We start from the raw sequence: 23,953 nt of genomic DNA, 5'->3' as shown, positions 1-23,953 counted from the left end.
TTGGTCCTTCGGTCAAGTCATGAAACGTTATCTATGACTGAGACTTCGTGAATTGCGCAACATACAAAGCTTTGCAAGCAATGAGAATAATTCGCCATTTAACTGCAAATTAAGTCATGCTTACCATGTCCAGTAATTTCCGGTTTCGATATGCAGTTCGAAATAAACATAGTGATCCTCCTATCAAAGGCTGACATCCTGACCCAAAACTTGATTAGCCATCCCGGTATTCCTGTATGCTGCATTCGATCTTATTTTCATAATTAGCTAATGATACATTGATTACGCCATCACGAACAACGGTAAAATAAACAAAATAAGTCATAAAGCAAAATTGAACCGGCACGTCATGATTTCCCCTCAACCAACTCCCACCCCCAACGCCCCCAAACGACCAATCGTCGTCGCTCGGTAAGACCTCGAGCACGACAATGTTGTTCCAAGCCAAAGCACCATCATCAACAGCCTCGCCTCGTCCTAGTCATCCGTAAGATCTCAAACCAAACCAAGCCTAATAAGCAATCACCTGCCCCGCAAATCCCGAAAGCCCGCCATCGTTCCCACCGGATTCGGTTCCCAGTCATCACGTGAAAACTTTCAATAACTATAAAATTATTTCACCTCTTTTTGTGAGCCCTGTGTGCGCGCTCTAATGATTGTTCATAAAAATTGATGGCATTATTATTATTCAACTGGCACGTTTTAAAACAACCCCCTTTTGGGTCGCGTTTTCGGAGTCCCGCGCGATTATCACACCGAAGCCGTAGCTACCTCCGCGCACCGACCGTCCACAGTTGAGTAAGTACTTCCAGGCAATGTTGCCCTTCGTTCGGTACCGAGGCTGCTTCTTATTAAATTATCGGGAAAATGCGAGGCACAAAGCGATCGTCGCGCGGGCAGTTTACTTTTGTAGTGCGACTGTTCACTCGCTGCGCCCGATGCCGGCTCACAGTGCTATAATTTGGTAACATAACATATCGATCGATCGATTTGTTGTTGGTGCGGTGCCGTGTGGCTTTATCGCAGACGTTTCAGGGCGGAGAGCGATTATAGGGTCGCGACTTCGATGGCCCAGTCCATCATCATCGTTTAGTTTAAGGACGGTGGGCGCGGGAATTTTCGTCAGTATCAGGATGGGTGTTGGAGAGCTTCTGGAATGAAGTTGTTGGCAATATTGCCAGATTTATCGGTGGCAATGTTTCTCGGAGTAAAACAAATGGTGACTAGTCGAGTCGGTGGTTTCGATGAAAGTATATTTAAGGTTCAAATATCATACATCAAATCGACTTCTTTTTCTTCAACTGTCTAAAACGATGTCTAAAACGAAGTCGACGCAGTCGTCACTGGAGTTTCGGGTGTAAGAGCTACTTATTTCTCCGTGTGAGGAGACGTTTTTCGCAAATGCACGCCGGCTTGGTGATTCCTCGAAACTACTTGTTTCTCCTGTTAGGGAGAGACCTTTTCGATCCAAGGAACCGGGTTGTGACGACCTCGCTGGACTGTCACTAATTTTCTGGGTGCAGGAGCTACTTCTTTCTCCGGTTAGGGAGATGTCCTTCGCAAATGCACACCGCGAGGTTACTTTCCCAAGGAACTACTTGTTACTCCTGTTACAGAGCAACTTGTTTCGATCCAAGGAACCAAACCATATACTACTTGTTTCTCCTTTACGGAGAGACGTTTTCGAGTCAAGCAGGGAAGTTGAAGACCGGAGTTTCGAAATTCTAATTAAAGAATCAGGAGTAAAACATCGAACTTAATTTTATTTGAAACATTCACAGGGGTAAGGGTCTTACTTCTACATGATACATTAGTGATTTACAATTTAGAAATATTTGGGTCACATTTTGCTCTCTTTTGGGCGTTAGTGATTAATCTACGAATATTTTCTATTTCACTCATTACAACTATTCTTCAATGTGTGATGATCTTCCACGTTGCGCCTAATGTAACTCTTGAATGTGTGGTGATCTACCACTTGTATAATAGTATTGAGCTTATTAACTAACGCCCATCCAGATCTGGTAATTATCCTTATTCGATTCTCTTTCGCTTGCTCTTACGGCCAGATCGGAAGGGCTCACAATTTAAGGCGCGGCTTATCTTCTATGATTGCATAACATTAGCTTCTTAGGATTGAAAAACATTTGTATCGTTCCTGCCAAAGGACTGCATTCTGGCAGGACGAAAGAGAAAGGAAAATGTTTATTGCCACATGCGCCTACGCGTGGGCGTGTTTATCGCCTAATCTGTGTGCGATACTCGTTCCTAGCTGTCCTTATGTAAATTAGTTATGCCTTTTTCCGCTCTACTTATCACTTACAGTTTCTTAATATGACATCAACATCGGTATGGCTTAGACCAACGCGTTGCAATGCTGGGTGCAACGGCGTGATTGATTTTATGATGAACTAATTTTGTTCGCGCAGCGACATTCCGGAGCCCGTAAAACGCTAGGTTTACTCAAATTTGCTCATTAATCCGCGAAAATAAATTTGGGTAGAATGGAGCGCTGGGCTTGTCAAAATTTTCTTGAACGACTTCTACTTCGTGTTGCGGTGGATTTTCATTTTTATTATTTTGTGTTTCTGTTCTTTTCATAGCATTTCTATGAGAAAGAAAACTTGTTAAAGAATCCCAAAATGATGCAAGTAGTTGCCATCCCAAACCATATATGTCATATAATATGCGCCCGTGCATAATAGTGTCAATCGTAAATTTAATTATTCTTCCTATCATGTATATACCAATAAAGGTAGAAGTTATGTTTCCCAACCAGGTTGACCATGAGAGTAACTTAGACCAATATTTTTCAAAACATTTTCAATCATTCGATCCGATATCAAAGCATCAAAACGGAATCCTTGAAAATCTGGTCGCTCTCCGACCAAAATTTTATGTAAAACATTAGATGCTGCTCTTTTGTCACCCTGTTCATAGATCATGTTTCTCATCTTGATCACGCTTTCTGCGTCATAAACACCACTTTGTATTAGGTTTGGAAGATGAGTATAAGTCCACGTGGTTATTAAATCTGTAGTTAGCTTTAACGGCGACGTGGTTTCTCTTATCCGTCCGTCGGTGGTGTACCATCTTCCACCTATTTGAAACTTGGCCGGAAGAAGAGGTGTACAATCAATCTGTGTACCTCTATTTTGCAGTACGTGGCTTACTGGTGCTATAAACATGTAAAGATTGTTATAAGTTACAGGTATTTCCTGATAACAATTCTCGTCCGACCTGGGAGTTACATAAACTGGTTTGCATTCCAATACGTGCAAAACTTCTCCTGCCACCACAGCGGTGTATCCAGATCGTTTTATGATACTGGTTACAAATTCTGTAGGGTTGAGACGTGCCAGTGTTAATTTGGTTTCCATCAGTGTTTTGTCTACTTTACACATTTCGGTCATAACCGTGCTGTAAAGTTCCGACATGCTTTTCCCAATATAGTTTTCTACTAGGGTTATTTTGGAATTGAAATATGTAAATAAATCAAAGTTTCTACCCGTCGTAGATTTCCTTTTGAAAGGAGAGTTGAAGCCTACCACTTCAACAATAACGATACGAGGATGATCGGTCATAAAACCTAAGTGCCCACAAATTTTTGTCTTTTCCCTAGCTCTAATAGAGAACAGATGTGTGTCTGAAATTGTGCTATAGACGGCGTTTGAGATTTTGTTATGTTTATCCCTTTTTTCGTTTTGGGTTCGATTTACCAAACCCTCATAAATTACCTCGTATTCTGATTCTTCACATCCGTTGTTGGAGACGGCGTCCCATGTTATGTATCCGTCTTCCGAATCTAAACATTTTCCTTGAGAAAATCTGCATGTGAGACCGTTTCTCAAGTGTATAACATCATTTTCATGATCTACAACTGCCATGTAATCTCGCAATGTGATCTCATACTCGTAATAAACCAAGGCATCTTCCCAAGTATATTTTGGAGTTCGGTAGGTGCCTCCTTTACAGTGGCTTCCCCAAACTGATCCCACTATCAGTGCCTCTCCGCGAGTGGTAGCATTGCGTTTCAATTCGCGCAGTTGATGATCGTAAGCTAATTTAATTATGCCTAGCTGATGTGATAAATGACATTCTTCGGATGTGAACTCTTTCACAATGTATTCATAGCCGCGTTCATATTCTGAAGTGTGAGAATGCATTCCGCAATGCTTAATCCTCCTCTTGGCTATTACTTTACATTGATAGGCCTTGACTTCACTTTTAACACTCCTCTGCAATACTTGTATTTGCAATTCGCTTGTCGACAAGTTGTTCGAGGGTGGTATACATGAAGCTACATCTAACAGGGAGTAGCTCGTAAGATTGACCTCCGGATTTCCGCAATCAAAGGCTATCAATCCAGATCCATCGAAGGATATCGCGCTTCCCAAAAGAGCACATACAAAGTACAATATAACCATCATGCTTGTCCAATTTACGGCTCGTATCCTTTTCTTTTTTATCTTGGGCTTTGGTTTTGCGATAGCCGCAGCAATTTGTTTGACCCTTTCGATATCAACGCATTTTCTTTTACCGTACTCGTACCCTTCCGGTAATTTGTTAATTGCCCCGACAAATTTATTGCACTCAGAAACATTTTCAGAGGGCGCTTTCCTCTTATTTGACCTTTTCTTTTCGGCTTGTCTTCGGAGGTAGTAACGTCATCTGGTGGTAGTACATCCAATACCGCCAGTTTGGCTACCGGACGAGTAAATTCGCCCGTTGCCGTTTTAACTACCGCTGATCGAATTTGACCTTCTTTCGATGGGTGGACTTTAATGATCATTCCTTTCGCCATCTTGCCTTTTGATCGTCGTCAGCGATCATAACGATGTCGCCAACCTTAATGTTGTTAACTTCTTCAGCCCACTTTGATCTTTTGGCCAGGGAGGGAAGGTATTCGTGCAACCACCGATCCCAATAATTCTTTGCCATATGTTGTACCCTTTTCCACTGCTGTCGGTTCGCTTCAGGTTTAGAAGTATCATTTAATGATGGTTCCGCTCCACCAGCACATCCAATCAAAAAATGGTTTGGAGTGAGTGGTTCGTCATCGGTTGCATCCAATGATATAGCGGTAAGAGGTCTGCTGTTTATGATACCTTCAATTTCGGTTAGCAAAGCTCTAAATGCGTATTCTGACATGGTTTCATTAGGTAAAAGGCTCTTGACTTCCTTTACCATTCTTTCCCATGCTCCACCAAAATGTGGTGCTGCTGGGGATTAAATTGCCATCTTATTCCCTCTGATGCTAGTCTATGTTGGATTTTTGCCATCTCGTTATTAGCTCCTACAAAGTTGGTACCATTATCGCTATAAAGGAATTTAATTCGTCCCTTCTACTCTGTATAGAATTCAGGCTTAGCAAAAAGCATCCGCGCTTAGATTATGGGCAAGGTCCAAATATACCGCCCGCGTAGTCATGCAAGTAAACAAGACTCCCCATCTCTTTTCAGTACGTCTCCCAATAGATACGTTATAGGGTCCGAAGTAATCTACTCCGGTATGAGTGAAGGGTTTCACATATGGTTGTAGCCGACATTCTGGTAACGGTGCCATCTTTGGTATATTTATCTTGGCATTTTCGTTTTTGCAATGTTGGCATTTATTTTTATTCTTTTCATCCCAGAATCAATATTTACTATATGGTACTTTTGTTGTATGGCTGCCACTGCCGTTTTTGTTTTCTGGTGTTTGAATTCCTCATGCTTGTTTTTCAATATGAGGTCCGATACAATATGTTTAGCCGGTAAGATGTACGGATACCTGGCAGAATATGGTATGCATTCTGCGTTTTTGTATCGTGTTTCCGATTTCATGGTGCCATTCTTATCCAAGAATGGTGTGAGCGTACGAATCGGACTCGATTTATCAACTGTTCGCTTGGTGCTTAAATCCATCATTTCATTAGGGAAAGCTTCCCATTGAGTTTTTTGTATAAGCAATATCTCAGCTTCCTCTAAGTCTTCAGCTGAGATGATCATATCAACGGTGACTTTTCTAATGTTGGCCTTTAATTTTCCCAAATATTTGAGTGCTCCACTCACGGCTCGTTTTAAGCGTGTCCAATCAGAGCACCATTGGATATTTATCCAATCCAGATCTGGTTTAAAGGTTTGCATTGTTGCAAGAACAGGACGTAATTCCTCATGGCTTAAATCGTCCGAGAAATCGTATTTAGTCACGTGTCCCCAATTTTCTTCCTTAAGCGTTAGAAATGAAGGACCTTTAATCCATGTTGTTTTCGCATTAGTAATTTTGGTACCTTCATCTGCGGGATTAGAATTCGATTTTATGTACTTCCATTGAGATCCCAGCGTACTCTCTAGTATCTCTCCTATCCGATATTGTACAAATTGCTTGTACTTGCGAGTTTCTGATTTTATCCAGCTAAGTACAGTTTTGGAGTCTGACCAAAGGGTAACACTATTAATCTCTACTCTTATTTCCTGTAGAACTGTATTGTGAAGTCTTGTTCCTAATACAGCCGCTTGAAGCTCCAAACGTGGTACAGACATAATCTTAGTAGGAGCTACCTTGGATTTACCCACGACTATTGTTACATCAATATCGTCGCGACATATAGTTCGCATGTAAATAACTGCTGCGAATGCGTGTAATGATGCATCGCAAAATACATGAAGTTCTCGTCTGATGGGATTTTTAAAATGAGAGTAGCATCTTGGAATTCTGATGTTAGTAATGGAAGATAGTCTATTTAGCCAAATATTCCATTTTTGGATAAATCGTTTGAGATTTTATCATCCCACCCTATTCCGAGTCGCCAGATATCTTGCATTAGTATCTTCGACTCGATTGTTATATGTGCTATCAAACCCAACGGGTCGTACACACTCATTATAAATGATAAGACTTGCCGCTTCGTAGGTTCATTAGTGGGTTCACTAGGAAAGTTTATTCTGAACAAGAAGTTATCTTTCCGAATGTCCCAATACATTCCTAGAATTTTATCGTAGTCGCCTTCTTCATCATCTAATTTAATCTCCTTCAAAGGCGACACTCTGTCGCTTGGTAATTGATCGAGCAATGATTTTGAATTAGAAATAAAATTTCTCATTCTGAAATTACCTTCGTCATGAATTCTAATAACATCGGACACGATGTTTACAGCTTCACTTAAATCATCGAAACTGTCTAAGTAATCATCTACATAGTGATTCTTTAATATCGCGTCCACTGCTTTTGGACATTCGTCCTTATATTTTTGGGCATGATTATTCTTTACGAATTGCGCGCAAGCAGGAGAACATGTAGCCCCAAATGACATGACTTGCATTTCGTAGAATTCGAGTCTAACATTGGATTTTTCCCTGGAGATAATTCTTTGGGACCCTCGATCCTCTTGTCTAATTCCAATGCGATGGAACATTTCTTGTATATCCCCTGCGACGGCAATGCTTCCTTCTCGAAATCTGATTTTTATCCCGAGAGATGATTCCGTCATATCGGGTCCAGAAAGTAACTGAGAATTTAATGATACGCCGTCGACTTTGGCAGCTGCATCAAACACCATTCTCGGTTTCGATTTGTTCTTATTTATAGTTATAAAGTGTGGTAGATAGAAGGTCTTACTATTCTCAATCATGTACTCTTTTGGACTCAACTTTCTTAGATATCCCTTTTTGATATATTCCTCAATTTTGTCATGATACCAGATTCTTAAATCATTATCACGCTCAAGTTTCTTTTCTTGCTGTAAGAATCGACTTAAAGCTGTTTGAAAGCTACTAGGAAGTTTCACATCATCAGTCTTCCACAGTAAACCTATTTCATAGCCTTTATCTGTACGTGTGAGAGTGTCGTTCATAATTTTAAGGCTCTCTCATCGGACTTTGAAACTAATTCCGTCGATGGTACTTTTACCCCAAAGGCCTCTGTTGAGAAATATGCGGACATTATTTCTTTCATGGATTTTCCTCTTCCTCCACCTCGTTGAGTACAAAGACATGGTTGAGAGCCGAAAATTATTATTATTTGTGCAACCGTACAAGACCCACCCTAGTCTAGTATTGGATGCCAGTGGCTCGTTGAACTTACCAACTCTATCTTCGATGCTTCTAAAGAGATAAGCGTGTGGAAGCCCCAATAATATTGTGGGAGTTGCGTTATCGTAGGATTCTATGTCTAATCCTTCAATATGAGGATAACGTCCTTTTAATTGTTCATAATTTAGAGATTGCTTTGGCAGGGAAAGTTTTCTTACTGTGCAAAGATCCTTCAAAGTAAAATACCTCCTGTTCTATCCATTAACTCTAAGCTTGATAATCTCACTATTATCATCTTCTTGAACTTCTCCGTTAGTCCAAGCCAAGGATATCTTCTGTTTTGAACCTTTCGCTTCTAATTCATCAGCTGTTCCCTGATGAATTAGACTAATAGAAGAGCCTGAATCAAAGAATATGTGAGTATTGATTTTATGCTCACCATTAGATAATGTAACTGGAAGTATAGGGTAATATACCTTTTGGGTTCTCCTCGAGTGATAATTTATATTTCCTTTCACAGTTTCGACTTTATCTTTACCCCCTGGGTTTTCGTGAAGCAAACGATGGTGTCTAACAGCACATCCATCTATATTGCATACGGTTTTATTTCGGCAATCTATTACTCTGTGGTTCGGGCTGCAACAGGAGAAGCAAAGCTTCTTCTCCACTGCGAACAACCTTCGCTTGTTCACAGGCATCTTCTTAAAATCGGTACAGTCTACCAATTTATGGTTTTTGTTACATTTGGGACATTTCCGTGTTGATAACTTATGGAAGTTTACACGATCGGATTTCCCCGGTTTGTTGACTCCCTCATTACCCTTCAACTTTTCCGCCAACAACATAGTGGCTAATGTTTCATGTGGTTTCAACCAATCATAGAAATCATTAAGGGTGAGTGCAACGTATGGGTTCATTAATGAAGACAATTCCTTTTCTTCATTTACGTGCATCAACCACTTTTGATGCAAATTAGAAGGCAATTTATTTGCTAAGTCTCTAATTAACCGCTGATCGTTCAAGTATTCTGTACGATTTAATGTAGTCATGTTGACAACCAAATTTCCCACTGCGGAGATGAAATCAATCATAGTTTGGGATTTTCAAATCTAGGATTTCTTGTCGTAAGAACATCCTGCAGTAATCCTGTGTATATAAGTTCTATATTCCCAAATCGGTTTTCAAGTTTATTGATTATGACCCCTACATTATCGGGGTCTAACAAGAGCGCATTGACTGCACGCAATGCCTTTAAACTCTTTTGGAGCCGTGTTAGATTCTCCAAGTCCGAGAAGTTGCCCTGTTTAGTGGTCTCTAAGAAAATCTTCTTAAATCTGGACCAAGTCTTGTAGTTACCATCAAAATATGGTAACTCTATAATAGACTGTCTAGCAATATGCTTTTCGATAGCCGTTTGCCCATGGATGTTGATGTCGTTAACCTTTCGGATTAGAGCTTCAAAAATTTCTACTTGTGGCTCTATTTTATTTATGCCTTTCAACTGTTGGATCTGATCCTTCAGTGTTTGGATTTCTAATTTTATTTTGGCACATTTGGCACAAGACCAAGGTTCTTCTTTTAACGGTCTATGTTTTAAATTTACGCACATAAGGTGAAACCAGCGACTACAATCGTCGCAGGCCACCATTACATCCTTATCATCCTTACCCTGACATAAGCCACAATGGCCATTCTTGTTAATCTCAAATTGGAAATCCATTCCAACGTTTGTATATAAATTTTCTTTAATTTGACTCACTTGACTCCTTTCCTGGTTAACGAATGTCCTCTTGGTTGGAACTTGATGGTCTGACGTGCTCCTTCCTTGTACCGTCCCAGACTAGGCCCTATCGGTCGGGCGGTTAGTCGACAGTATTGATGAGCTGGTCACACCGGTCAGCTGGCCTGCTCCGAGGCGGGAGCTGATCCGATGGTTTAAGGTGCGCACCCGTATAGCTAGCCTAACGCCGAGGCGGAAGCTTACACGGTTGCGGTTTTTCTTTCTATGTGATAACCACTATCGTCTAGCGGGCTGGCCTGCACCGAGGCGGGAGCCCGTTACTGCTACTATGTTGCGTGCACCGTACGACGGACCTTCACCTGAAGTGTCGTTAAGGATGCGGTTCCGACGGATTCCGAAGGCGTACTCCTCCTGTGCTTTTGTTCCAAGTGCACTGTTGTTCACCTTCTGGCCCAGCGAAGGGGTTTATACTTCGTGATGTTCTGCCGGTGTGTCCTTTCTTCGGTAGTCCCGGGCCACAATGTAATGGTGTATGTTCTTGTCTCACTCAGAACTTCTGCTGACAACGGTATCCGCATCCACCTTTGGTGCGCTGGAGTTTGTCTTACAAGACTCACTTGACGATCTATCTCGTTGAAATATTCGATCATGTAACGAACCTCGTCTTCCAACGTGGTCATTACTCGGTTCACTTGATTCACTTGGCCCAACTGGCCTACCACGGTTCACTTGGCTTACTGCCTACACGACTGATTCTTATGGTGATCAGTACACCGTTGGCGCGAAGCCTACTTGGCTTATTGACTACACTTGGCCCAACTGGCCTTCCGCGGTTCACTTGGCTTACTGCCTCACACGACTGATTCTTATGGCGATCAGTACACCGTTGGCGCGAAGCCTACTTGGCCTATTGCCTACACTTGGCCCAACTGGCCTTCCGCGGTTTCTCATCTGGATTTCGACTAACTGGAAGCTCTTGGCTTACTGCCTACACTTGGCCCAACTGTCCTTCCGCGGTTCACTTGGTTCACTGCCTACACAACTGATTCTTCTGGCGATCAGTACACCGTTGGCGCGAAGCCTACTTGGCCTATTGCCTACACTTGGCCCAACTGGCCTTCCGCGGTTTCTCAGTTAGATTTCGACTAACTGGAAGCTCTTGGCTTACTGCCTACACTTGGCCCAACTGGCCTTCCGCGGTTTCTCAGTTAGATTTCGACTAACTGGAAGCTCTTGGCTTACTGCCTACACTTGGCCCAACTGGCCCTCCGCGGTTCACTTGGCTTACTGCCTACACAACTGATTCTTCTGGCGATCAGTACACCGTTGGCGCGAAGCCTACTTGGCCTATTGCCTACACTTGGCCCAACTGGCCTTCCGCGGTTTCTCAGTTAGATTTCGACTAACTGGAAGCTCTTGGCTTACTGCCTACACTTGGCCCAACTGGCCTTCCGCGGTTCACTTGGCTTACTGCCTACACGACTGATTCTTATGGCGATCAGTACACCGTTGGCGCGACGCCTACTTGGCCTATTGCCTACACTTGGCCCAACTGGCCTTCCGCGGTTCACTTGGCTTACTGCCTTCACGACTGATTCTTATGGCGATCAGTACACCGTTGGCGCGAAGCCTACTTGGCCTATTGCCTACACTTGGCCCAACTGGCCTTCCGCGGTTCACTTGGCTTACTGCCTTCACGACTGATTCTTATGGCGATCAGTACACCGTTGGCGCGAAGCCTACTTGGCCTATTGCCTACACTTGGCAAAACTGGCCTTCCGCGGTTTCTCAGTTAGATTTCGACTAACTGGAAGCTCTTGGCTTACTGCCTACACTTGGCCCAACTGGCCTTCCGCGGTTCACTTGGCTTACTGCCTACACGAGGCACGAAGCCGACACTTGGCACAAAGGCCTGTCACTTGGTTCACGGCTGATTCTTTTAGGTGATCAGCACACCGTTATTCACTTGTTGTTGATTCTTTAGGTGATCAACACACCGTTCTTGTGGCACAAAGGCCTACACTTTTGGCACACAGGCCTACCGCGGTGTCTCAGTTAGATTTCAACTAACTGGAAGCTCTCAATTCCTGACGATGATTCGCCCTCCGAGGTCCTCTCTGGAGCCACCAAAATGTGACGAAGTCGACGCAGTCGTCACTGGAGTTTCGGGTGTAAGAGCTACTTATTTCTCCGTGTGAGGAGACGTTTTTCGCAAATGCACGCCGGCTTGGTGATTCCTCGAAACTACTTGTTTCTCCTGTTAGGGAGAGACCTTTTCGATCCAAGGAACCGGGTTGTGACGACCTCGCTGGACTGTCACTAATTTTCTGGGTGCAGGAGCTACTTCTTTCTCCGGTTAGGGAGATGTCCTTCGCAAATGCACACCGCGAGGTTACTTTCCCAAGGAACTACTTGTTACTCCTGTTACAGAGCAACTTGTTTCGATCCAAGGAACCAAACCAAAAGGTCCTTTTTGATACTACTTGTTTCTCCTTTACGGAGAGACGTTTTCGAGTCAAGCAGGGAAGTTGAAGACCGGAGTTTCGAAATTCTAATTAAAGAATCAGGAGTAAAACATCGAACTTAATTTTATTTGAAACATTCACAGGGGTAAGGGTCTTACTTCTACATGATACATTAGTGATTTACAATTTAGAAATATTTGGGTCACATTTTTGCTCTCTTTTGGGCATTAGTGATTAATCTACGAATATTTTCTATTTCACTCATTACAACTATTCTTCAATGTGTGATGATCTTCCACGTTGCGCCTAATGTAACTCTTGAATGTGTGGTGATCTACCACTTGTATAATAGTATTGAGCTTATTAACTAACGCCCATCCAGATCTGGTAATTATCCTTATTCGATTCTCTTTCGCTTGCTCTTACGGCCAGATCGGGAAGGGCTCACAATTTAAGGCGCGGCTTATCTTCTATGATTGCATAACATTAGCTTCTTAGGATTGAAAAACATTTGTATCGTTCCTGCCAAAGGACTGCATTCTGGCAGGACGAAAGAGAAAGGAAAAATGTTTATTGCCACATGCGCCTACGCGTGGGCGTGTTTATCGCCTAATCTGTGTGCGATACTCGTTCCTAGCTGTCCTTATGTAAATTAGTTATGCCTTTTTCCGCTCTACTTATCACTTACAGTTTCTTAATATGACATCAACATCGGTATGGCTTAGACCAACGCGTTGCAATGCTGGGTGCAACGGCGTGATTGATTTTATGATGAACTAATTTTGTTCGCGCAGCGACAACTTTCCATTCAATTACACTAGGTTTTGTTATCTTTACAGATACGTATTTCGACCTCAACTGTGAGGCCGTATGCAGTGTCTCGTACTTGACTCGACTTACGAGTCAGTACGAGATACTGAAGACGGCCTCACAGTTTAGGACGAAAAACGTATCTGTAAAGATAACAAAACGTAGTGTAATTAAATGGAAAGTACTAAACTCGTTTTAGACAGTTGAAGACATTCCACTACAAGAGCTTAAATATTTTTTCTTCTTTTTCTTGCTGTTCGCTTCCTTTTTTGCGGAGAGCCTACTCATTTTTCTGATCTGATTTTGTACAAAGTACACATACATTTGAAAAGGTATCAAGCTCTATATTTTACATAATTTTTACAATTTTTTTAACGTCCTTTTCAATACCTGTACAGCGCATAGATCATAATCAACCTCAAAAAATGCATCTGAGATTGGCAAGATGGCCAGTGGCCACCCTCAGGTCCAACCGTGGGACCTTCCAATGGCAAATTTTAGATCAAATGAACTTAATATCAACATTAACATTTTAAAACTTAATACTAACACTTTAAAATTTGAGTAGAAGTGGTTAATGACTAAAAGTGGTAGACGAGAGGGAACTATGACGTAAAATACAAGACAAGGAAGTTAAAATATTTCAACTACAGGAACGGAAGTACGTAGAATCCATGAAAACATTACGTCGCAGGTTGTATGAAAAGGGCTCTCGTCGAAGTTATGCGAGTGCCTTGCCGTAATCTGGCAAAGTGACGTATACGCCATTTTCCAAAAATGGTGTTAACGAGTAGTACTCATCGTACTCTTTAACAGAAAAATGGAAAACATGTATGTTGTAAAATGGCGCATACGTCACTTTTTCAGATTACGGCAGTGCCGTGTGTGTCCAATTCGGAGTCGGGAGATGATTTGCTGTTCTTTGGCGTTGGATAAGCCTTTTATTTTCCTTGAGCAAGGGTAAACGGTAATCTGCAACCAGTGTCTGGAGGAGGTTAACTCAGATAGTGTGGGATGGGTATGTAACTCTTACCCGACCCACTAAAACCAAAACCCTTTCACCAGTCCTTACCCCCAGCCCGCAATTAAGCAAAACATCAGGTTGGATAGGTCTGTCCATGCCGATGTGGTCCCCTTAATTTTCCGAAGGTATCCGGAAGTTGTGGTAATCCAGAAAATCTCCCAGTTTTCTCGTACAGCTGTCCTCATCCAGGTTTTTACGTCACCCAACGGGATGGATAACCTAAAACGCTGGCCCTGATATCCGTCTCTGGCAAGGAGATCTGCCGTGATGTTTCCAGGCACTCCGCAGTGCCCCGGAATCCAAGCGAAGCGAAGCGTGTTCGGGACATGACGAGGATAGGTTTCCTTGATGGATAGGTGGCGGTGAAGAAAGCCGCGGCTGCTTCGGCCGAAAAGATGGTGAACATATCCGGGAGACTGTTTGACACAGTGAAACCGGTCCCGGTGGCCCCAATGACGACTCCACGGCCCGAAACTGACCCATCCATAAACCTGTGTTTGTGTTAGGGGAGCTCGGCCACCGACCTTCTAAGAGCCATTGAATTGTCATCTCTGCGGAAGTTGCTAGCTATGGAGCTATTTATGGAGGCTGTTGAAGAGTGCCAGTTCCTCGCTCCATGCCAGTGGACTTGCGCCACTGGGGGGAGACCGATGCCGGCCATCGTGCGCAGAATCCGGTCCCCTTCAGTGAGGAGAGGGATTCTATATTCTCCGGAGGTGGCTGCGGCGAATGAGGCGACTTTGCGGCAGATGGCCGCCAGCGCACGGTGTCGAAAAGGCAAGATGCCTGACTCAGTACAGGCAGACTAGGCTGGTGTTGAGGGTAACAATCCCGAGGCGGCACGAACGTAAGAATTAAAAGTCGATGACAGAGTTTCGACGAGATTACGGTGGGCGATATAGGTCAGTTCCAGGCCATAGAATAGGCGGTTATTAATGATAGCCTCTTCGATCTTTAACCGGAGCTTCCTGTTATTGGTTCGATGAGGCTTAGACAAGATCCGAACCAGGTTGACTCTGGTCCGACAACTTACACAACGCGGAAGTCCGGGCGGAACGTGAGGCTCCGGTCAATGGAAACTCTAGAACATTTACATTTTTTTGTTGGGGATGGACTGGTCACCCAATTTAGGGCATTTGGGCATTAGCTACCTGTCATAGTAAAACCTACTGAGTTAGCCCAACGGAGGACGGCACTGGCCGCGGATTGTGCCTTGATCCGTGTACGACCGGGCGTGTCGCCAACGACGACCAACAGAATATCGTCTGCATATACGTAGATATATATGTTGGCGGGAAGGGAACGAAACACCCCGTTCATAGTCACGAGGAGCATCGTGACGGCTAGAACGGATCCCTGTGGAACTCCTGTTTCCTCCGGAAAGGTCATCGAACTATGCTTACCAATCATAGCTTAAAAAGAGCGCCCTGTGAGGAAATTACGGACAAAAGCAAGAAGGTTGCCGAAAATCCCCACTCTTTCAACTGCTGGAGTACGTGAGGGGTCCAAGTCCTGTTGAAGGCCTTGGAGATATCCAAGGAAACTAGATCCACGTGCTTGACGTCGTTGTAGACGTTCTGCAGTACATCCCCCAGGTATGCGAAGTATGTTTCTGTGCCGTATCCCGGTCGGAACGCGTGTTGGCGGAAGCCGAACCTACCATCGGCATCTAATTTATCCCTCAGACGACGATTCACTAACCTCTCAACGACCTTGGAGACACAAGATGTTAGTGAAATGGGCCGGTACTGTGTCACATCTCGGGAGGAAATGTTGTTCTTGGGGTTGGGTACAACAATGCTTTTCCGCCACTCGTCCGGAAAGGTTGGATCAGACCATGCTTGGTTGACCAACTCTAGAAACCGGATTTTGGCGCAGGGAGGAAGGTTTTTGATCATGGGATAACCAATACCATTGGGACCTGATGATTTTCCGTTACTCCTTGAGAGGGCGAACGACAGCTCATGAGCGGAAAATGGAGAATTAAAAGCGACATTCTGTTAATCCTGATGAACTCGCAAGTTGGAGAAAGACGAAGATCTGCTGGCAACAGTCCCCAAAAAATGAGCTGGATAGTCGTTGACGGAGACTGAATCAGCGAAATATTCCCCGAGAACATTGATCACCTCCGGGGGATCGGAGATGGAACGATCCGGTGTGTGGCTTTCGAGATGGATGGGGGAAGATCTTCGCTTATCGCTGAGGGCGTTCACTTCTCCGGGGTTGACCGAGTCGAGAATATCCTCCCACTGTTTTTTATAATCCTGGAGGACAGTTTCCTTGTTTGACTGAACAGCTAGAAGTCTCGGCATCGCTCGGAGGGCGTGCCTTCCCGCCTTAACCACACGGCGCGTGTCGTTCGACCACCAACGGAGTGCCAGGAGTCGAAGGTGGTGGTCATATGCCTCCCATTCGGCGGCACCGTAGCGCCATCTTGGCCTCCGGGCGAAGCGTGGACAGTGACCAAAATTCGATAATGATTGCTCCCGAAAAGGTCGGTGGACACATCCCATTCAAGAGATGGGAGTACCCGACCAGTAGATAGTAACAGATTTATATCAGACCTTGTTATTCTGTTACAATAGTTTTTCATAACAGCGGTTGTTATAAAACATGTACCATTAGTAGTTAAAATAACAAAAATTGTAACAAAATCTCTTCTAGTTTTACCAAAAACATTACTAAATATGTTATTTATTGAACAAAAATATAACTCGTTGTGTTACATGAAAAGTGGTGAAAATAGCTTGTACTATAACAAATTATGTTCTTGAAAAGATTGTGATTATCCATAATGTAGGCAATTAACTTTGTACAGCTGGCTCAACTTTGAATGTAGGTTCGAGTTATACTGTAGGTGGTACCTTCGTTTTTTTTCCAATTCCTATCTACCAAAAATGTAGGCAATTTTTTTTTTGGTAGAAATAAACATAACACATTATGTTATAATCATGTTATGACGATCATGAAACTTTCTTTCCTCCATCTTTGGCAGAGAATTTATAACAAAATTATTGCAAGTTTTGTTATTTGTAACACATATTGATATAATTGTGCTAAAATTTTGTTATGACTAACTGGTCGGGTATGGACCAGCTGGCTGCGGCGGCGACGATGACGGTGGTCGAGTGGCTGTTAAAGAAAGTGGGCGAACCGTTGTTTAGAGTTACTAGGCCCGCGTTCTCGAAATCGTTGAGAAGAGCGATACCACGGGGACCAGACCTACGATCACACCAGGCTGGATCATGCGCGTTCATATCCCCATGAGGAGGATAGGGGTGAAGGACTTGTTGATGATATCGCTCACCTTCCTTTCGATGCCTGGTTGAGGGCCGCAGGGTAGGTAGAGATTTACCACGCTGACTTTATACCCGACCAGTTAGTCATAACAAAATTTTAGCACAATTATATCAATATGTGTTACAAATAACAAAACTTGCAATAATTTTGTTATAAATTCTCTGCCAAAGATGGAGGAAAGAAAGTTTCATGATCGTCATAACATGATTATAACATAATGTGTTATGTTTATTTCTACCAAAAAAAAAATTGCCTACATTTTTGGTAGATAGGAATTGGAAAAAAAACGAAGGTACCACCTACAGTATAACTCGAACCTACATTCAAAGTTGAGCCAGCTGTACAAAGTTAATTGCCTACATTATGGATAATCACAATCTTTTCAAGAACATAATTTGTTATAATATGCTTTATTTTCACCACTTTCATGTAACACAACGAGTTATATTTTGTTCAATAAATAACATATTTAGTAATGTTTTTGGTAAAACTAGAAGAGATTTTGTTACAATTTTTGTTATTTTAACTACTAATGGTACATGTTTTATAACAACCGTTGTTATGAAAAACTATTGTAACAGAATAACAAGGTCTGATATAAATCTGTTACTATCTACTGGTCGGGTAACTACTTCGGAGACGGACTCCGACAACTGGAAGGTCTTCGTCGAGCCGAAGTATATCAAATGGGATATCCCGAAGGACCTCTATCGCCATCAAATGCCGGATATTCGATCCTACCTTGATGGCCCACTTGTACCTCCAAGGGAGCGGTCCATGGAATCGAGTACAACCCGATTGACCTCCTGAAGGCCAATGATCGGCGGGGGGTTGTCGTGCGTGAGCAGTTATAGGTTATGGAGGTTATTCGAGAAGCCGCTGATGTTCCACTGGAGACAGTGATTGACTTCCAGCGGAAGAGTGGGAGTCGGGAAGGCAGCAAGTGTGTTTCCGTGGTCGGAACCAGTAGAAGGTAGGGGCGAACCGTTCAATGTACCAGTCAAGTTGTGCTGGTGCTGGTAATCGACGGGAGACTCGTGTGATAAATGTGATAAGGATTACGTCACATGTAGCATTCATTATTTTTCAGTGTGCGGGTGCCCGAAAAGTGACCGAAAAGGATGGATAAGATATGTTCAGGGTGCCCGGACAAGCTAGCTATACTCACAGCGTTTTCTATTTTAGTTATTGTTAGCTGGTACAAGTTGCTTCTCGATGGCTTGTATCCCACGTCGTCCAACGGCGAAAAATAATGCGTCCCGAGCACGCCTAACGGGAAACGCTTGACTCTCTCGGAGTCCTCCGGAGAAGCAGCGGCTTGAAACCTTGCGCTTGATAGTTGGCTTGCAGGGATAAATGGCGTCCCTCTTACGTCTATCCAAGAGCGCCAGGAGGTTTTCCCTAGTTCCTATGTGTGTAAAAGACGACCGGTGCAACAACCAGGTGCGAAGCCAGCTCCGGTGAGGTGGCGATAGATCTTATCATTGACATCGGCGAAGGTACGGGAGTCGTGGTATTTTTCGGGGGAACGTGGTTCCGTGGAGAAGGAGCTTTTCTGTCCTGCTCCCTTTTTAACTGCTCGTTCTCGATCCTGAGAGTTTGTACCTCGAGACGGAGAGATTTCAGCTCTTTACGCATAGTTCACATCTCTGGTCCGTTGTCGAGCGGCCATCAACGAAGCCGGCTTGCTAACTTCTCACGAACTACTTCACTAATAGTGACAGACGACGGAAGATGATCTGGGATATCACTTTGTAGGCGGCATTAAGGATGGTGATCGCTCAAAAGTTCTCACACTCCAGCTTGACCCTTTTCTTGTAGATGGGGCATATAACCCCTTCCTACCACTCCTCTGGTACCTGTTCAGTTTCCCAGATTCTGCTCCTGTTCCTCGTAGTGCTGCTTCCACGTTTCTATCACCACACGTTCATCCATCAATATGCTCCCATCCATATCCCTGCACATTTCGGGTCGCGGCACGAAGCCTTTGCGGGATGCGTTAAGCTTCTGAAAGAACTTGTGTGTTTCTTGAGAACGGTACGGCTGTTCCATCTCCTCGCACTCCGCTTCTTCCAGGCGGCGTTTCTTCTCCTGGAAAAGGCGGGTCTGCTGTCTCCGCTTCCGTCTATAACGTTCCACGTTCTACTAGGTAGCTTGGCTGCTTTAACTGTATTTCAGCCGTCCTCAAGAAGGGCCCATCGGGATCACCCTCCTCCGGAAACGCTGCCTCAAAATGCTGCGCGTATGCAGTGGCGACATCAGGTTGCTTCAGTCGCTCTAGGTCGTACCGCGGCGGTCGTCGGTACCGAACATTGTTGATGACGGATAGTTTTGGGCGCAGTTTAACCATCACCAGATAATGGTCAGAGCCGATGTTAGCGCCACGATATGTCCTGACGTCGATAATGTCGGAGAAGTGCCGTCCATCAATCAGAACGTGGTCGATTTGTAATTCTGCCTGAAGGGGTGATCTCCACGGTTACGCCAATTTTACACTCTGCGCCTGACGTCTTAAACATTGAGTCGGATCACTTTTGTAAAAAAATAGGATAGAATGGTTACAGATTCTGTTCAACAGATTGAGACCGCTTGAAGAGCTGTTCGTCGGCGAATACCAAGCAGGTTTTCGTGGAGGCCGATCAACGACGTATCAAATGTTTATCGTGAGACAAATCCTTGATAAATTCCGGGAGTACAACTTGCAGACACATCATCTGTTTATTGATTTCAAGGCGGCGTACGATTCAGTGAAACGGAATGAAATTATGGCAAATTATGCTTTAACATGGTTTTCCGGCGGAAGAACGTCAAGCGAAGGTAATATTTAGTAGATAACCCGGAAGAGGCAGCAGGATTCGTGGAACGAATGGGTTTTTGCAGTTTAAGAGGACCTGAGGGCGCTCAATGTCCAGGACGACTGGAAGCGATTGGCCCAGGATCGAGTCCACTGGAGAAGAATACTCCATTCGGCGTAGCTTCATCGAAGAGCTGTAGCCCATCAAGTATCAAGTAAGTAAGTTACAGATACTTTTCGTTTTCTGTTAGATATTTCTGACAAAACACTGAAGACGTTTTATAGAAGAAAGCTAAATACGTATTGGTCGACACAGAATGGGGTTATGAAGTAAGCGTTAATAGAAAAAATTGTATAAAATTAAGTTTTGAAAACATCTTTATGATTTCATGAAAAATTTTGATAACATAAAGTATGGTTTGATTTTAAATTTATTTCAAAATTCCGTCAAATTTTGTTTGAAGCTAGTTTTTTTCTAGCGATTTTTTTTGCCGTTTTACGATACGAATCAAAATCAAGAAATCAGGGGTGACATTGCGCATCTCGAATCGAATCACTCGATTCGTACGTTTTTGAATTCGTTTCGAAAAAATTGCGGCATTATGTATTTCGTTCGACTTCATTCAGTCGCAGTACAAGATTTCGAATGGTGCTGTACTAGCTCAATCGAGTGTGTTCTGTCAAACGAAATGTAAACAGAGAGAATAAGAGATAGCTGTCTCCGTGTTTAGTATGCCGCCCGCTGGAGAGACAACCTTCAGCGCATGGCGAATGTGAGTAAACAGAGAGAATAAGAGTAATTTCATCTGCGTGTAGCATGTTGCCTGTTGGAAAGGCATCCATCAGGGCATGGGCATGAATGTGCAGTTAATTTATTAACTAGCAAATTGTGCTCAATTACTAAAAAAAGCAATATTATTTATTGAGCAGCTGCAAATTGTTTTGTAAATTGAGATATTGTTACGACATAAATTATAAATTTTATGTTTATTCGAGTTTATGCCACAGATCAAATGGCGAGTTAAATAATTTAAAGCTAAAGAAGGATTCGATAATAAATTACTTTTATGTTTCCATGTGTTTTAGTTTTTTTATTTAACTCAACTATGTTTACGTAGATTTTGGAATATACATGTTTTTACGCAGATTTCGGGATAATTAGAAATTGCATATTGGCTGGAAACTATAAAATACACAAAATAAGATCATTAATGATTCATACAAACTATATTTGAGCATTTAAACACGTTTTTGGACGATGTATTTTGATGATTAATTTTTGTGAAATTTTTCACGGTTAAGAAAGTGTCCCCGAAAGTGTCTCAGCAAGAAAAAAAATTGAATGGAAGTAAGTTTAGCAAAACAGGTGCAAAGAATGGCTATTTGAACACATGAAAAAATCACTGTCCGGACCCGGGGGACAGCTACTGGATACAGAAATTGATTTTACACCATATATACATTAAATATCTATCCAATCATGATCGCAATTTGTAATATGCCTAATATTGAACAACTCGACATAATCAGAATGCATTCGATTGATTTTAATATTGTTGATTCAAACCTTCTAAAATAAGGCGAAATATGATTTTTTGACATTTTTGTTCAATTTCAAATTTTGTACAAAGTTTACAACATGACGATCTGATATTCCATACAGGTAAAGGACTTTTCTATAGCTTTCTTTTGTACTACGTAAGATAATGGAGGGATCTCTGCAAGTGCCGTTTTAAGATGTGTCCGGCGCTGGGGGATCTCCCGCTATACTAATGAAATTCTTTCCTTCAAGATACAATAATGAAACATTTATTCTCTTCCCGTATAGAAATAATAACAAATATAATGAAAAACTTTTAGCAAGAAATGACTCTCGAACAACATTCGAAAGCTATAAAGGTGACGAGTATTTTTCATTCGACTTGAGTGGTTTTTCAGTGTGCTAACGAGTTTCCATAATGCCAAAACATCTCGTAATTCTTGTACCTCCTCGAGCGTACTCGAACGATGAGTCGTTTTCGAGATCGAATCGAAAGCCGTAATGCCAAACATGTTCGACTCGATAGAAATACGTTCGAATCGAGATGCGCAATGCCACCCCAGATTTCGCCATGCTCAAATTCCGCGAAATTCCGCTTAATTTCGTTTCGAACCACCTGGAACGATTTTTTTCAAAATACCGCATATGCGTACACACATGTATGTATTGAGAAAAAAGTCAAATCGGCTTAATCGCGCTTAAGAGAAGCTTATTAAATCTTAGAAAAAGATACCAGGTTTCGACTTAGCCAGAGAGAAGCCCTTGGCCGACAATTCGTCGAAGCACTTCAATTGACGCATATATCTATGGCTCCCTGTAATTGGCAGTTTTATTTCCGCATCCAAGCTTTTGTATGAGTCATTTCAATAATTTGGGTGGACTTTACTGTCGTGAATCGCATATCTGTCCCATCTTTGCTAGGTTTCCCAGTAGTATAACTCTCTGATAAATATTTTTCCACCATAAAGCATTACGCTCACAATTCACATCTTATCTATGAGTAACAATCAATACCAGGCTTGATAAGTTTGACAAAACTTGGCATCACTTCCATTCGAAGAGTCCATTAGCGGATGTCCAACCGGCTCAAGCTACGGAAAAAAAGTGTTTACAAAAGGCGAGAAAACCGACCAAAAATTCGACCCGAAGCACAAGCATAAGAGCCGAAACAATAGGTACCTTGCAAATCGTACCATAAAGTGGATCATAAATCCTTATAAAGTTATATTTTGGAGTGAGCATAAAAGTTTATCGCTTTATCAAGAGTTTTGTTACGATTTTTTTTCTGGCTGTCATTCCGGTCCGGTTCATCATAATCAAGCAATGAGTAAACTGGTTCGATTTTCCCGCTTCTCATTTCGCTTCGGTGCTGCCGATGCGGAAATTTGGACCATTCGATAATTATAGTTGGACGACACCATCCTCATCGGGTCACGGGATTTGTCTTTCGTTTTTCCTTTCAGGAGCAGATGAGGTCTGCATTCCAATAGAAAGCGCGCTGGTCTCCACCATTGAAGAGGACGACGGCAGTTGGTGGCAGCCAGCAATTTGCGCAGATCGATCTGTCAAGCTCAAGCCCAATCTTAGTCAGTGCGATCTTGCGGGAGATAATTGAAGTCTTTTTTAATCGGAGCCACTGCACCGTCGCTCGTCGTCGTCGGCAAATTGGAAGCGAATCGATAAACGAATTTATGAGCCAGGTTTGGGTCATTTGGGTAAATGGGAAACGTTTTGCTTAATGTGGAGCTGTTTTCCGCCGATCGTATATAGCTTTTGTTAAATGTGATCGAAATGCTACTTAATTAAGAAGAGCTCGGCAAATTGAGACACTTGGGATGGAGGTGATAAGATTTTACGAGGGTGATTTCGGTGTCGGAAGAGATATTACGAACGGGAACCGATCGGAGTTGACTTTGATGAGGGTACGTGATGTATTGAATGACTTAGTTTTTCAAGGTCCTGGATTCAAACCAATAGCTTCATTCTTTATTAGGAATTTAAAACCTATTGATTAACGGAATTTGAATAATACGAAGCTAAAAGTTTTGCCAAATGAGTCCTGCTTAATCGATTAGCCATGTAAATGGTCAGTTAGAATAGAATAGCTGAGCAAATTGTCTGACTACATAGAATCAGTTACCGAATCAAATCGATAAGCTGGGTAAGTCTATTTGCCAGATAGAACGACTGTCATAATTAGGCTTTTGCCTGTTTAGCTCCCACATCGCATACCCCAACAATTCATTACTTCACTCGATCACATTATC

The 23,953-nt window shown here is 42.8% G+C and overlaps 2 protein-coding genes across 2 annotated transcripts in view; both read right to left on the bottom strand.

The window, feature by feature from the left end:
* LOC134220103 (protein embryonic gonad) overlaps window positions 1–23,953 on the bottom strand; it is a 509,451-nt gene that overhangs the window by 160,473 nt on the left and 325,025 nt on the right. The gene's annotated exons all lie outside the window — the stretch shown is intronic.
* On the bottom strand, window positions 3,170–4,570 carry LOC134219626 (uncharacterized). The gene is made up of 2 exons (XM_062698416.1): window positions 3,252–4,570; window positions 3,170–3,178 (listed from the first exon to the last, which is right to left on the bottom strand). The coding sequence occupies exons 1-2, from the start codon at window positions 4,428–4,430 to the stop codon at window positions 3,170–3,172; spliced, it is 1,188 nt and encodes a 395-aa protein (XP_062554400.1). The 5' UTR covers window positions 4,431–4,570.

The sequence above is a fragment of the Armigeres subalbatus genome, chromosome 3, assembly GCF_024139115.2.
Source record: "Armigeres subalbatus isolate Guangzhou_Male chromosome 3, GZ_Asu_2, whole genome shotgun sequence".
NCBI classification, from domain to species: domain Eukaryota; kingdom Metazoa; phylum Arthropoda; class Insecta; order Diptera; family Culicidae; genus Armigeres; species Armigeres subalbatus.
The sequence above is the reverse complement of the archived record's forward strand: the minus strand, read 5'-3'. Positions and strand labels throughout refer to the sequence as shown.

What these genes read in the sequence shown, in the direction of transcription:
- LOC134219626 (XM_062698416.1), bottom strand. Translation starts at nt 4,430, where the DNA reads ATGATGGTTATATTGTACTTTGTATGTGCTCTTTTGGGAAGCGCGATA.